This window comes from Babylonia areolata, chromosome 20 (assembly GCF_041734735.1).
Source record: "Babylonia areolata isolate BAREFJ2019XMU chromosome 20, ASM4173473v1, whole genome shotgun sequence".
NCBI classification, from domain to species: Eukaryota; Metazoa; Mollusca; class Gastropoda; order Neogastropoda; family Buccinidae; genus Babylonia; species Babylonia areolata.
In genome coordinates this window covers 51,124,186-51,138,635 of record NC_134895.1, presented here as the reverse complement: position 1 = coordinate 51,138,635, position 14,450 = coordinate 51,124,186, and the positions used below count along the sequence as shown (strand labels likewise).

The 14,450-nt window shown below is 41.9% G+C and overlaps 1 protein-coding gene across 1 annotated transcript in view; it reads left to right on the top strand.

Annotated features, from left to right (window-relative positions):
• Positions 1-733: 733 nt before the first annotated feature.
• The window catches only part of LOC143294702 (tyrosine-protein kinase Yes-like), a 35,702-nt gene continuing 21,985 nt past the window's right edge, over positions 734-14,450 (top strand). Inside the window, exons 1-4 of the mRNA XM_076606108.1 lie at positions 734-1,032; positions 9,107-9,318; positions 11,642-11,738; positions 12,803-12,907. Coding sequence (XP_076462223.1) covers positions 9,153-9,318; positions 11,642-11,738; positions 12,803-12,907 — 368 coding nt within the window. The 5' untranslated portion in view covers positions 734-1,032; positions 9,107-9,152. The remainder of the gene's footprint in view (positions 1,033-9,106; positions 9,319-11,641; positions 11,739-12,802; positions 12,908-14,450) is intronic.

Here is a 14,450-nt window from a genome sequence, read left to right as displayed (position 1 = left end):
AATCCCCCATCTCGCTACCCTCTGTCTCCCCCCCCCCACCCCCTCCCCCCTCCGGCCGGGCCCCCAATTCCTCTGAACAGCAGTGGAATAATACCACCTTCACCTCTACCTCAAGTTCTTCACATCATCGATTAACATCAACTGCACAATATTAGCAGCGATCCCCCCCCCCCCCCCCCCCCGCCTCCCCCCTCCCACACACCCTCTCCCCAATATTAGGTGCCAGATTAATCAATCCGTATGATCGTGGGCCCTCAACAGCCAAGAAGAAGAACCCGGTTTGAGCAATGGTGGTGGAGGGGATCAAGGAGGTGGGGGAGGGGAAGCCCGGGTGGGGGGGGGGAGGGGAGAGGTTGTGGCGTTCTGAGAGTTGGGGGGGGAGGGGATGGGGTGGTCGTCCGTGCATGGTGGGAATTGATGAGTGTACGGGTAGCTGCATGAGATATCGTAGGAGGAGACAAATTCCGGCGGATGTGGGGGTGGGTGGGAGTGGGCTTATTCATCTGTGTCTGATTATCACGACGTAAAAATTTCCCCCTTTAATCCCGCTTGTTGTTTGAGAAGTTTTGCTGCAGCAAATGCGAACTTCCTTCTGAAGGGTGTTATGCACGTTCCCTAACTGTGGACTACAGCCTTCTGAGGGAGTACCTTTTCTTTATCGCGAGACGCCACGAGATCAATCGCACAGCAAGCACTGATAAGTTACCGCAGTAGACAGGTAGGCTGGGTGCACCTTAGGTTGTACTTCCTGGTCTGGCGGCTCGGGGGAAAAACAAGAAGTGAAATTGGATTGTCGCTTTCAAAAAACACACGAAACAAAAACAAACAAACAAAAAAAGTCACATTCTTTGTGTTCGCCGAAGATGGATTTGTTCAGATCTGAGAAGTGTTGAGGTGAAGTGAAGAAAAGAACGTGTGAAGTCGTTGTCGATCAAGTTTGGTGGAAGCCGAAGGTGTGTGCAGGAAGTTGTTTGACGTAAAAGGGGTATCAGCAGCACCTGAACGCGAACTCCGAATACAGTTTTAATTCAGGTACGCAAACGATTGGGAGACACGGGTGGTGGAGTTGTTGAATTTGTCTTCATAACCCTTTCTGTTGAATCACAACAGAGCTTAAAGAACTGATTTGCTGCTTGAAAGTTTGTCGTTCATTTTAAACCTAATTTTGGCAACACTGTGTACTTAATGTGTCACGACACTGCTGCCCGGCTTTGTAATGCGTAGTCGGTTTAATGGCTTGTTCGACATTGTCACACAGTTTTTTTTTGTGTTTTTTTTCTGTAAAGTGGGTGTAAGTAACATCTGAACAATCTGAACAAATAATGTCTTATGAATATGATCGTGTGTGTGTGCGTGAGCGAGAGAGAGAGAGAGAGAGAGCATTTTATTTTTTTCTGGGTATCTTAAAAACAACAACAGATTGCATTAGTATTGTACTTTTGCTCATGTAAAACTTGATAAATGGTTTCAAGAACTGTATATATATATAAGCATTTTCCTGTTCCAGTACATTGATCATGATATTGTACCGCATAATACACATAAGTGATATTTTATTTGCAAATGTACTGTCTGGTATCATGATTTCATTTTATTTTTCATATTTATCCAGTGTAAGTGTGTGTGTGTGAAGCACTTTTTTTTCAGTGATAAACTTAAGTAAATAATTGAAGAACAACAGAATAGAATATAAAAAGAGGCAAAGCCTTCAAGACTCACTTGTGCTTTACGTTTTATTCAGTAAAGGAATCATGAGAGAAAAAAGCGATTTAAAAAATCGTTGAAAAGTGCTCTGTATTAAATATGGTATATATAAAATAAGCATCGGAGAAAAAAAAAGACATGCGAGTGGGATTGAACCACGTATGTTCAGTTCCAATGCAATCAGACTAATCCCCAAGGCTGCGGCACATCTGACGTCAAATGACAGGCGATGTTGACGTTTTCTTCTTCATGTGATGAATAGATGTAATTGTAGTGGACATGATAACGCCGATTAAATCATGTTTTTGGTGTGTTTTATTATATCCCGATTATTCTTTTATTTCGGTGGTACAGGAGACGTTGCCATCAAGCACATCGCTATGCGTGGTAGGCTAGATCTGCACAAACCAGTGTACAGCAGGCTGAAAGAAATGATCAATTCGTCTTTTATGTTCATTCCAGTTAATTCAGTGTCCACTTTAGAATATTTATATATGCAGTAAACACATCAATGGTATAGTTAGTATCACTATAGGTGTTCAGACCAGAATTTGTGTTTCTTTCCTTTTAGTTTTAATTGTGAAACACGAGGTCATATCATCTTCTAGTCAAACGCAACCTACCTTCCAGTCGGCCAAAGTCAGTGGAAAGCGGTTTTCAGAATTTTCAGATTTCGGAACACATCTCAACGAAATAAATCGTTAATGATTCGGAAATACAGATTAATTTGGGAGACCTACAACCTGTTATTGGTATGACTGTGAAGAAATTTTTCATACTATGTTTAAGCCAATTTTGGTATTGGCAGACAAAGTATTTCCAGAGAAAATGGCAATGTTAAAGTTTACCACAGACACACACACACACACACACACACACACACACACACACACACACACAACCAAACACCGGATTAAAACATAGACTCACTTTGTTTACAGAAGTGAGTCAAAAACTGAAAGATGTGGAAGAAATATAATTTAAAAGAAAAAGAATCCTGAATTAAGTGCACACACATACACATATAGCACTGGAGCTTGCACACACACACAGTGACACACACACACAAACACACACACACACACACACACATACACACACATACACACACACATACATACACACACACACACAACACACACACACACACACACACACACACACACACATACATACATACATACATACATACATACACACACACACACACACACACACACACACGAAGGTAGCTGGAACATGAGTTTCATCCTGGCAAGTGTCAAGTCCTCAGAGTGACCAGGCATGACTCCGTAAGAGGACATACATAAGAACAGACGTTCTTAACAACCAGCCACTGCAGAAGGTTACCACCACGAAGTTAGTACCTTGGCCTCACCCTGGCAGCAGGGATCCCCACATCCACATTCACTAACTGAGCAAGCAGGACCCTGGACTTTCTCAGGAGGACCCTGAAGATTAATGCAAAGGGAGTGAAGGACAAGGCTTACATGGTTACAAGACTTTCATTCGACCGGTCCTAGAATATATGCATGCTCCGTTTGGGACCCACATAACGACAAACATATCGTGAGTTTGGAGACTGTCCCAACATTGAGCTGCAAGGTGCATGTGCCAAAGGTACAGAAGAACCTCCAGTGTTGACGACATGCTGGCCAACCTGGAATGGCAAACACTGCAGTGTTGAAGACAAAACTAAAGGCACGCCTTACAAACTTCTACAAGTTCCACAACAAACTGATCTCAGTAGATTGCCAGTACACTCCATCCCCTGTTCTTGGGAGACATCGAGCCCACCACACCAACTCCCAGTCCTGCCATACCCCCTCATGCAGAACTGAGGACTGCAAATACTCCTTTCCAAGGACCATCCCAGAGTGGAATGTGCTCCTAGACAGTATAGCATTTGCACCCTTGGTAGAGACATTTCAGCACCAAATCTGAACAGCAAATGTTTTCTTTGTTTTTGTCTATCTCCATTGTCCCCTCCATAAGTGTGAAGTAATCTTTGATGAAAGTGTTCACCAGAAGGAAGAAGAAGACATTATAATTATGCCCTTGTAATATTCAAAGACACACACATCTAAATTATTACGCTTGTATGCACAGGGTCTGCAAATCTCCTCACTGCATTGCTTGTGTGAATGCATGCATGAAGAAATACCTTCCGCATGCCCACATTCTCAAGACAGTGAACACACAAATAAACTGATCATGACACAACTGCACATTATGTACTTTGATTGATTTTTATATCAACTAGTCAAGTATGAAACATGCATACTATATTGCAGACAGGTATTGAGGTATACATTAGTACGTATGCAAGCAAGCACTCATTTGGTCAGACATACACATTGTATTTATTGCTGTCTGTGCAAATTATGTATGTGCACAAAGATGTGCGTAATACACACAGGCAATCAGGCACACACATCTGCTGTTGGATCTCAAAGACAGACAGGGGCATGCACACCTCCTTTCTTATCTCCACGCAGACACACACACTCCATACTTGCGCACTTGAAAGTTGAATGCACACATGTTTTCACACAAATACATGTGCAGATGTACACACACACACACACACACACACACACACATATATATATATATATACACACACAAGTGTACACAGCCACATAGCCTACCAGAATAAGACCTAATTTAAGACGATCTTTTTTTTTCACAGTGTCTTTCCTCTTTCAAATTGTGCTTTAAAAAAAAAAAAAAAAAGTTGGATGAAAAGACTGAAAATAAAGGCTCGAACAGCTGTGTGAGATTTTTTTCTTTAACAAAAATCTCTCTGAGAAATAAAGTTATTTCATCTCAAGTCCTGTTTTAGACTTAAAAGTTAAATGTTCAGTAAGTGTTGGGTTTGTTTGTGTAACTGTCAGTGACAAACACAGAGTCGCAATATCAAATTTTTCTTTTCACCTTCAAACTTTGTTCTGTTAATTCAACAGGAATGGAATTCTGATTTGTTGTATTGATGACAAACATTAATAAAACTTGATAATATTAAGAGATAAGCAAAAAAAAAAAAAGGCTTGTTTGAAACTGAGAAAAGAAAAATTAAACTGTTGCTTTAAAATGATGAATATAAGTTATATCTAGTATTATGGTAGTTTTCACAAGTAAACCTTCTCCAAACTTGGCGGATCATTTTAACTACCTGGTAATTTAGGGGTGTTATGGTTCACTGTCCAGAACAGGTAATCATTGTAGTGTTGTTCTTCTTGTGCATAATCCTAGAAATTGTGGTGTAACAGGTCAAGTCTATTAAGAAAAGGAAATTACCAAATTGTGCTTGTGCATATGTGTGTGTGTGTGTGTTGTGTGTGTGTATGTGTCTGTGTCAGTGTGTGCGTGTCTGTGTGTGCGTGGACTATGTATGCACCTTGATACACTTTGAAAAGTTCTCTTTCTTGCTATGTATAGTATCCATAAACATATTATAATTGAGGGGTTGAGGGGAAGAAGGAGAGATCATAATAATGGCTACATGCATGGCAGGGTTTGTACTGGGCTTGATACTTAGCAAACATCCAGTCTCTTATATATATATATATATATATATCAGTTGATATCAGTCATGACAGCAATAGAGAGATCAGATAGATAATCAAATATCAACTGTTTAGATTTCTGTAAATATTGAATGGAATGAAGACTTCCATTGGGCACATTCATATTTCTGCGTAAGGAAAATGCGTGCACAGATGAAAGCTTTTCAAAGAACCTATAGATCTTACCTATACAGGTCTGTATAGAAAGAAGGTTTTAAAACAAACTTCCTGCTTGTGCTCACTGTGAAAGGCGGTCCTGCCCAGCCTGCTCAAACAGCAGCCGTTCCCTTCTGGGTATGTGAAAAAAACAACAACAAAAAAACCATTCGTGCAGGGCCGGTGTGTGAAACTTAGCAGGAGGGGCTTCAAACGTGACGTAGACTGTAGCATTGTGTACTATGTCCTTCAAGTGAGCTTTGATTTGCCCACGTACACACAGGTTGGTGTGTATGCATTCCCACGTGTGCACACACACGCTCGCACAAACACACACACACACACACAGACACACGCACGCGTGAGCGCGCGCGCGCGTGCGCACACACACACACACACACACACACACACACACACACACACACACACGCGCGCACACACACACACACACACACACACACACACACACACTTCTCCATCTGTGTGCTTGTATGTTTCTTCTGCTCACTAAAGGCCTGGAAGTTTTGTTGTTTTTGTTTTTTTTATACATGTCCGAGGGAGAAAAAAAATTATCAGTCAATGATAATTATATATTTGTGTATGTATGCCCATGACAGAAACCTGACCGAATGACACAGGAAATTCAGGTAGGCAGCCTGTTGTACAAATAAGTGTAAAGTGTACTATTTACAGTTTGATTTGTGACAAAAGATAGAGCTGTACTATATATAGAAGTACCAATAATAATATTGATAGTAGTAATGATAATAATAATAGTAGATAATATTTAAAAGGTGATGATGATAATGATGATAATAATGATAATAATGATAGTGATAATAAATATTAATGATAACAGCAGTAATGATGATGATACTACTAGTACTATTACTACTACTACTGCTACTACTACTGATGATAATGATAATCATAATGTAAAATAACAATGATCATCATCATGATTAAAACGGGAAAAAAAAATGTGATGTCTCCTGACGTGTTTGTCACGTTGAGGGCATACAGCCCAGTGAGCTGCAGGGGGTATATTTGGTACTCATGACACCTGACACAGTGTTGCCTTGTATTCAGGTTTTCCTTTGCTTGCAGTGAGCTGCAGGGGGTATATTTGGTACTCATGACACCTGACACAGTGTTGCTTTGTCTTCAGGTTTTCCTTTGCTTCCAGTGAGCTGCAGGGGGTATATTTGGTACTCATGACACCTGACACAGTGTTGCTTTGTCTTCAGGTTTTCCTTTGCTTCCAGTGAGCTGCAGGAGGTATGATTGGTATTCATGACACCTGACACAGTGTTGCCTTGTTTTCAGGTTTTCCCCTGCTGACAGCAAGGAAGTGGGGATCTGATGACCAGATATGTTTTCCTTTTTGTTAGGTGATACTGTCTGCGTGTTTCTGCTCTTCCTTCATGCGTGTGTGGGATTAGCGTGTGTGTGTGTGTGTGTGTGTGTGTGTGTGTGTGTGTGTGTGTGTGTGTACAAAACATGTGTACAATGTGTGTGTGTGTGTGTGTGTGTGTACAAAAAATGTGTACAATGTGTGTGTGTGTGTGTGTGTGTGTGTGTGTGTGTGTTTGTGTGCAAAACACATACAACTAAACATTTACAGTGTGTGTGTGTGTGTGTGAGAGAGAGAGAGAGAGAGAGAGAGAGAGAGGTAGGGGTGGGGACATGGCAGAAGTGGGGCAGTGGTTCTAGAAATCATAAGGACAGAGATCACTTTAAACAAATTACAAGAAAGCTTTTATACGTTTATATATAAAACAAGATAAGGACAGTGTGGTGACTCTGCATTCGCAATGAATAACCCGATGCTTATAAAATTCTAAGATATATATATCATCACCTTAAATTTTGTACACATGCAGACACTGAACGATGTTAACAGAAAGTGATAGAGCCTCTTCATCAACCTTGTGATAAAAATTATCTGTTTGGTCAGAACAATTGCCTACATCACAGTTTCCAGGTAAAAGTCTAAAACGTTTGTTTTGAAAATTTTTCATCTTTGGTTGAAAACCAATGCATTAACTCTCTCAGTACAGCCAGTCCTCTTTTCTCCTCTACACAGACCCCTCGGATGTCCAGTGGATGTCTGAATGACCCAACCTTTAGCTTCCGTCGTCAGAACTGTGGTATTCTTTGTCAACATTCACCTCTTCAGTATAAGAGCGTTCCGCTTGCAATATTTTGATGATGGTAATTGGGATGAAACGCTGTTAATGTCATCTCTTTCGCCGTTCGTATGGAGAGAGTTAAGACTTTGTAGTAAAAAGAAAAACATGCAACAAAGATTTAGATTAAAGTAAGATCCTAACCAGACTCTTTAAATTGGGAGTCATTTTCAATCATGTGCAATCTTACAACAATTTAAACAGGAAACTTTATACAACTTTGATTTGTGAGAGTAAGACTCTTCAAAGTATGATGCGAAACACTTCAAGCAAAACAAACGAAAAACAAAGGTTTTGAATTTTTGTTGTTGTTGTTTTTTTCCATCAGATTACCAAGCTATTTTGGGCATGATGAAGAATTATTTCACTATCTTTGACTGTTCTGTTTGCTGACTGACCATTTAATAATAATAATAATGGTATTTATATAGCGCTGAATCTTGTGCAGAGACAAATCAAAGCGCTTTCGCACCAGTCATTCACACTCATGCATAACTCTAAAACTGTAGAAACTAAAGACAAGGAAAAGGCAGGCAAGGGAGGCTATTTTGGAAAGAGATGGGTTTTAAGGCCAGACTTGAAAGAGGTGAGTGTGGAGACTTGACGAAGTGAAAGAGGAAGTTCATTCCAGTTGCAAGGTCCAGAGACAGAGAAAGAACGGCGGCCAACAATCAAGTGTTTGAATTTCCAGTACATGCAATTATTTAATCATGACTTACCATATAAATATGTCCAGGAGATGCATTTTAATGATAACTGACCGTTTCCAGTTAATGCAATCATGATAACTGACCATTTCCAGGTGATGCAATTCCATGATAACTGACCATTTCCAGGTAATGCAATCATAACTGACCATATCCAGGTAATGCAATCATAACTGACCATTTCAGTCATGATAACTGACCGTTTCCAGGTAATGCAATCATGATAACTGACCGTTTCCAGGTGATGCAGCCATGATAACTGACCATTTCCAGGTAATGCAGTCATGATAACTGACTGTTTCCAGGTAATGCAATCATGATAACTGACCGTTTCCAGGTGATGCAGCCATGATAACTGACCGTTTCCAGGTAATGCAGTCATGATAACTGACTGTTTCCAGGTAATGCAATCATGATAACTGACCGTTTCCAGGTGATGCAGCCATGATAACTGACCGTTTCCAGGTAATGCAGCCATGATAACTGACCGTTTCCAGGTAATGCAATCATGATAACTGACCGTTTCCAGGTGATGCAGCCATGATAACTGACCGTTTCCAGGTAATGCAGTCATGATAACTGACTGTTTCCAGGTAATGCAATCATAACAACTGACCATTTCCAGGTGATGCAATCACGATAATTGACCGTTTCCAGGTGATGCAGTTCCATGATAGCTGACCGAATCCAGGTAATGCAGTCATAACTGACCGTTTCATATAATGCAATCATGATAACTGACCATTTAGGTAATGCAGTCATGATAACTGACCATTTCCAGGTGATGCACTAAGTGACTGCAGTCAAGCTGCAACAACCACAGGAAGATGGGAAACTGCCTTGAAGCAGATCACAGCAGGAGGAGGAATGAGCATCTCCCGTCTGCAGCAGAGGTGAACGGCAACCCCAGTCCATCTTCACCTGGCATCGTCAGCCCCTCTGGTGTGCAGGTAGAGGTGGCCAGGCCGCTGCCCACTGTGCCTGCAAAGAAAGGTGAGGCCGCTGAGCTGAGGTCAGTGCAGTACAACACACCTTTGTTATTTAATCTGATTAGAATTCATGTGAGCATCCAAGGACATGTCAATTGATACATCATGGAGTGATGGCCTAGAGGTAACGCGTCCGCCTAGGGAGCGAGAGAGAATCTGAGCGCGCTGGTTCGAATCACGGCTCAGCCGCCGATATTTTCTCCCCCTCCACTAGACCTTCAGTGGTGGTCTGGACGCTAGTCATTCGGATGAGACGATAAACCGAGGTCACGTGTGCAGCATGCACTTAGCGCACGTAAAAGAACCCACGGCAATAAAAGGGTTGTTCCTGGCAAAATTCTGTAAAAAAATCCACATCGATAGGAAAAACAAATAAAACTGCATGCAGGAAAAAATATAAAAAAATGGGTGGTGCTGTAGTGTAGCGACGCACTCTCCCTGGGGAGAGCAGCCCGAATTTCACACAGAGAAATCTGTTGTGATAAAAAGAAATACAAATACACAAATACACAAATCATGTCTTTGTTAATCTGACTGAAAATTTTGCGTACATCCAAAGGCTCGTCAGTGCATAACATTTTTGTTAGTCCGATTGGAAATTATGTGTGCATCCAAAGGCTAATCAGTGCATCACATTTTTGTTAATCTGATTGGAAATTATGTGTGCATCCAAAGGCTCATCAGTATATATCACAGTTGATTAATCTAACAGCAAGTTATGTGTGCATCCAAAGACTCATCACTCACACAACACTCCTCCAGCACACTCCTGAATGGCCCACCGAAAGATAAAAAGTAAAACATATTTTAATTACACATACTTAACCGTGACCCAACTAGTGCAGACTCCGGCAGGGGTCTGACATTCCTGTCCTGTGCAAACTACTATCCGCCTATTTATTGGAATGAAAACTTGAAAATAATAAACTTATAAAGCATAGCAGGTTGATTAATCACTCAGTAAACTAAAATAACACATATATGTTAAGAAACACATTTTCTGAAATAGGAAGCACTACTATAAATGAATCATTATAGATTCTTAAATGGCAGTTCCTGTGCCCAATGCATCACATTCTTGAAAGCAGTCAAAAGAGTTGCTTGTTTTGAGTTGAGAAATGTTAAACCATTACCAATACCATGCTTAAATTTTAGATTTAATCACACATACTTTACCATGACCCAACTAGTGCAGACTCCGGCAGGGGTCTGACATTCCGGCCCTGTGCAAACTACTATCCGCCTATGCAGAGAAAACGAAAGTACTACAGCCGATAACCTCCTGGAAGTACTTTAGTAGGTAACCTCCCCTTTGTCCCCCTGGCTAGCGCCCTCTTTTTCTGGCAGCCATCTCGACACCTGTTCCTGTGCACTGCATACGGCTAAGTCTTTTTTCGTATTTTCTATCTGTCTATTGATTCTTTGGCGTCCTTGTTGTTTGTCTAATTATGTCTTCAACCAGGTCGCATAATTATGTGGCTTGATTGGGCGATCGGGCTAAAATTAAGGCGCGATCGCAATCGTTAGAATTAAACATAGCTGACTTCACAGTCACATCTTTCCAGTATGTATTCTTACCTGGTCCATTGTTTATGATGTAAGCTTTCAGATATTAACCCTCTGGTGCATGCACCTATTTGCACTTACTTTTGTCTGAAAACATACTGTAAGGGAGATAACTCCGTAATTTTAACACGGTCATGTTATCAAAAATTCGTTTTAGATTAGAGAAAGGGAAACTATGAATATTTTTTTCCCATGTTGCATGAATACTGATCTTGCTATATGAGAGATTTGAAGTAGCTCCCTTAAACCATTTTCTTGTAAAAAAAAAAAAATTATAATTTTTTTTTTTTCACTTTCCGTTTTTGTGTTTACATGGTGACAAAATATGTATCCATATGTTCCGGAGAGACATTTTCTCTGCAAATACTTTGTCAGTTGACACCAAATTTGGCATAAAAATAGGAAAAATTCAGTTCTTTCCAGTCATCTTGTTTAAAACAATATTGCACTCTGGGATGGGCACCAAAAAAAAGAAAAAAAAAGAAGCCTAATTATATGCAAACTGCATTTACTGTTATATTTATATTTTTTGTATTCTGTAAACTTGGCACTCTGACCTCTTATTCTGACCCAACAACAAGAGGAGTCATTATTATCATTTTTTGTTCAAACAGGAACTTCTTTTGCTAAGCATGGAATTTTTATTTATTTTGCAAACGTTTTGGTGCAGATAGTAAAAAAGGGAAATTACTCTGTAATTATTGCTAGGGGACTTAATTTATCACAAGTGAGTCTTGAAGGCCTTGCCTCTCTTGTTTCAGATGCGATAATTGTTCGGGCCCTGTACGACTTTGATGGCATCAGCGACGATGACTTGTCTTTCAAAAAAGGAGATCGTATGGAGGTGGATGAGGAATCGTAAGTATATTGTATGCACACACACACACACACACACACACACATGCATGGAGGTGGATGAGGAATCGTAAGTATATTGTATGCGCACACACACACACACACACACACACACACATGCATGGAGGTGGATGAGGAATCGTAAGTATATTGTATGCGCACACACACACACACACACACACACACACACACACACACACACACATGCATGGAGGTGGATGAGGAATCGTAAGTATATTGTATGCGCGCACACACACACACACACACACACACACACACACCCATGTATGGAGGTGGATGAGGAATCGTAAGTATATTGTATGCACACACACACACACACACACACACACACACACACGTACATGCCTACACACACACACACACAGCATACAAGTTTCACTCATGCACACCAGTTACACATATCAGGCCTTATATGCTGAAGTTAAATGAAGCATTGCATTTTTTCATATGATTTAACTGAATGAAAAGATTAGACAAGGATAAAGAAAATGTAGATGTGTACATGTTAATAACTAGAAATAGTAGAATACAACTTTATGTGGAATTGCTCCAGTGTACGGCCATTGATTTGCTGTTTTATGCTGGCATTTAGTGTATTGGAAGTGTTCATTTCTCTCTGTGTGTGTGTATTATGGTGTGTGTGTGTGTGTGTGTGAGTGTGTGTGTGAGTGTATGTATGTGATGGTATGTGTGTGTGTGTGTGTGTGTGACGGTGTATGTGTGTGTGTGAGGGTGTGTGTGTGTGTGTGTGTGTGTGTGTGTGTATGTGTATGTGTGTGTGACGGGGTGTATGTGTACGATGGTGTGTGTGTGATGGAGTGAAGGAGAGAAAGATAGAGTGAATGTTTGTGTGTTTGTGTCAACAAGTATACATTATCCCTTCCCATACTATCCCCTCCTTTCTCTCTTTCTCTCTGTCTCTCTCTCTATCTGTCTCTCTCTCTCTCAGTCTCCCACATCTATCTCATATTCACCATTCGCCCACTGAGCTGTCCAGTTACAGACTGACTGACCAGGTGGTACTTACGCCCCATGCCGTGTTTCAGACAAAACTGTGACTGGTGGGTGGCCCTTCACGTGAAGACCAAGCAGAGAGGCTACATCCCCAGCAACTATGTCTGCATGGACGATAACTCCCCCCAGGCGCAGGAGTAAGTGCTGGCCTGGAGAACTCTCACTTTCTTCGATTATTTCTAACTCCCCCCCACCCCCAACCCCCCTACCACCCCCTAGGCACAGGAGTAAGTGTTGGTTTGGGAGTCCCCTCATTGCTATATCTATTTTTAGCTCCTCCCCCCTAGGCACAGGAGTAAGTGTTGGTTTGGGAGTCCCCTCATTGCTATGTCTATTTTTAGCTCCTCCCCCCTAGGCACAGGAGTAAGTGTTGGTTTGGGAGTCCCCTCATTGCAGTCTATTTTTAACTCCCCCCCCCCACTCCCCCTAGGCGCAGGAGTAAGTGTTGGTTTGGGAGTCCCCTCATTGCTGTCTATTTTTAACTCCCACCCCCCACCCCCCTAGGCACAGGAGTAAGTGTTGGTTTGGGAGTCCCCTCATTAATGTCTATTTTTAGCTCCTCCCCCTAGGCATAGGAGTAAGTGTTGGTTTGGGAGTCCCCTCTTTGCTGTCTATTTTTAACTCCCCCCCTAGGCACAGGAGTAAGTTTTGGTTTAGCAGTCCCCTCTTTGCTGTCTATTTTTAACTCTCCCCCCCCCACTCCCCCTAGGCGCAGGAGTAAGTGTTGGTTTGGGAGTCCCCTCATTGCTATGTCTATTTTTAGCTCCTCCCTAGGCACAGGAGTAAGTGTTGGTTTGGGAGTCCCCTCATTGCTATGTCTATTTTTAGCTCCTCCCTAGGCACAGGAGTAAGTGTTGGTTTGGGAGTCCCCTCATTGCTATGTCTGTTTTTAGCTCCTCCCTAGGCACAGGAGTAAGTGTTGGTTTGGGAGTCCCCTCATTGCTATGTCTATTTTTAGCTCCTCCCCCCTAGGCACAGGAGTAAGTGTTGGTTTGGGAGTCCCGTCATTGCTATGTCTATTTTTAGCTCCTCCCCCTAGGCATAGGAGTAAGTGTTGGTTTGGGAGTGCCGTCATTGCTGTGTCTATTTTTAGCTCCCCCCCCTAGGCACAGGAGTAAGTGTTGGTTTGGGAGTCCCCTCATTGCGGTCTATTTTTAACTCCCTCCCCCCTAGGCACAGGAGTAAGTGTTGGTTTAGTAGTCCCCTCATTGTTGTCTATTTTTAACTCCCCCCCCACTCCCCCTAGGCACAGGAGTAAGTGTTGGTTTGGGAGTCCCCTCATTGTTGTCTATTTTTAACTCCCTCCCCCCTAGGCACAGGAGTAAGTGTTGGTTGGAGAGTCCCCTCATTGCTGTGTCTATTTTTAGCTCCCCCCTAGGCACAGGAGTAAGTGTTGGTTTGGGAGTCCCCTCATTGCTGTGTCTATTTTTAGCTCCTCCCCCTAGGCACAGGAGTAAGTGTTGGTTTGGGAGTCCCCTCATTGCTATGTCTATTTTTAGCTCCTCCCTAGGCATAGGAGTAAGTGTTGGTTTGGGAGTGCCGTCATTGCTGTGTCTATTTTTAGCTCCCCCCCCCCCCTAGGCACAGGAGTAAGTGTTGGTTTGGGAGTCCCCTCATTGCTGTGTCTATTTTTAGCTCCCACCCTAGGCACAGGAGTAAGTGTTGGTTTAGCAGTCCCCT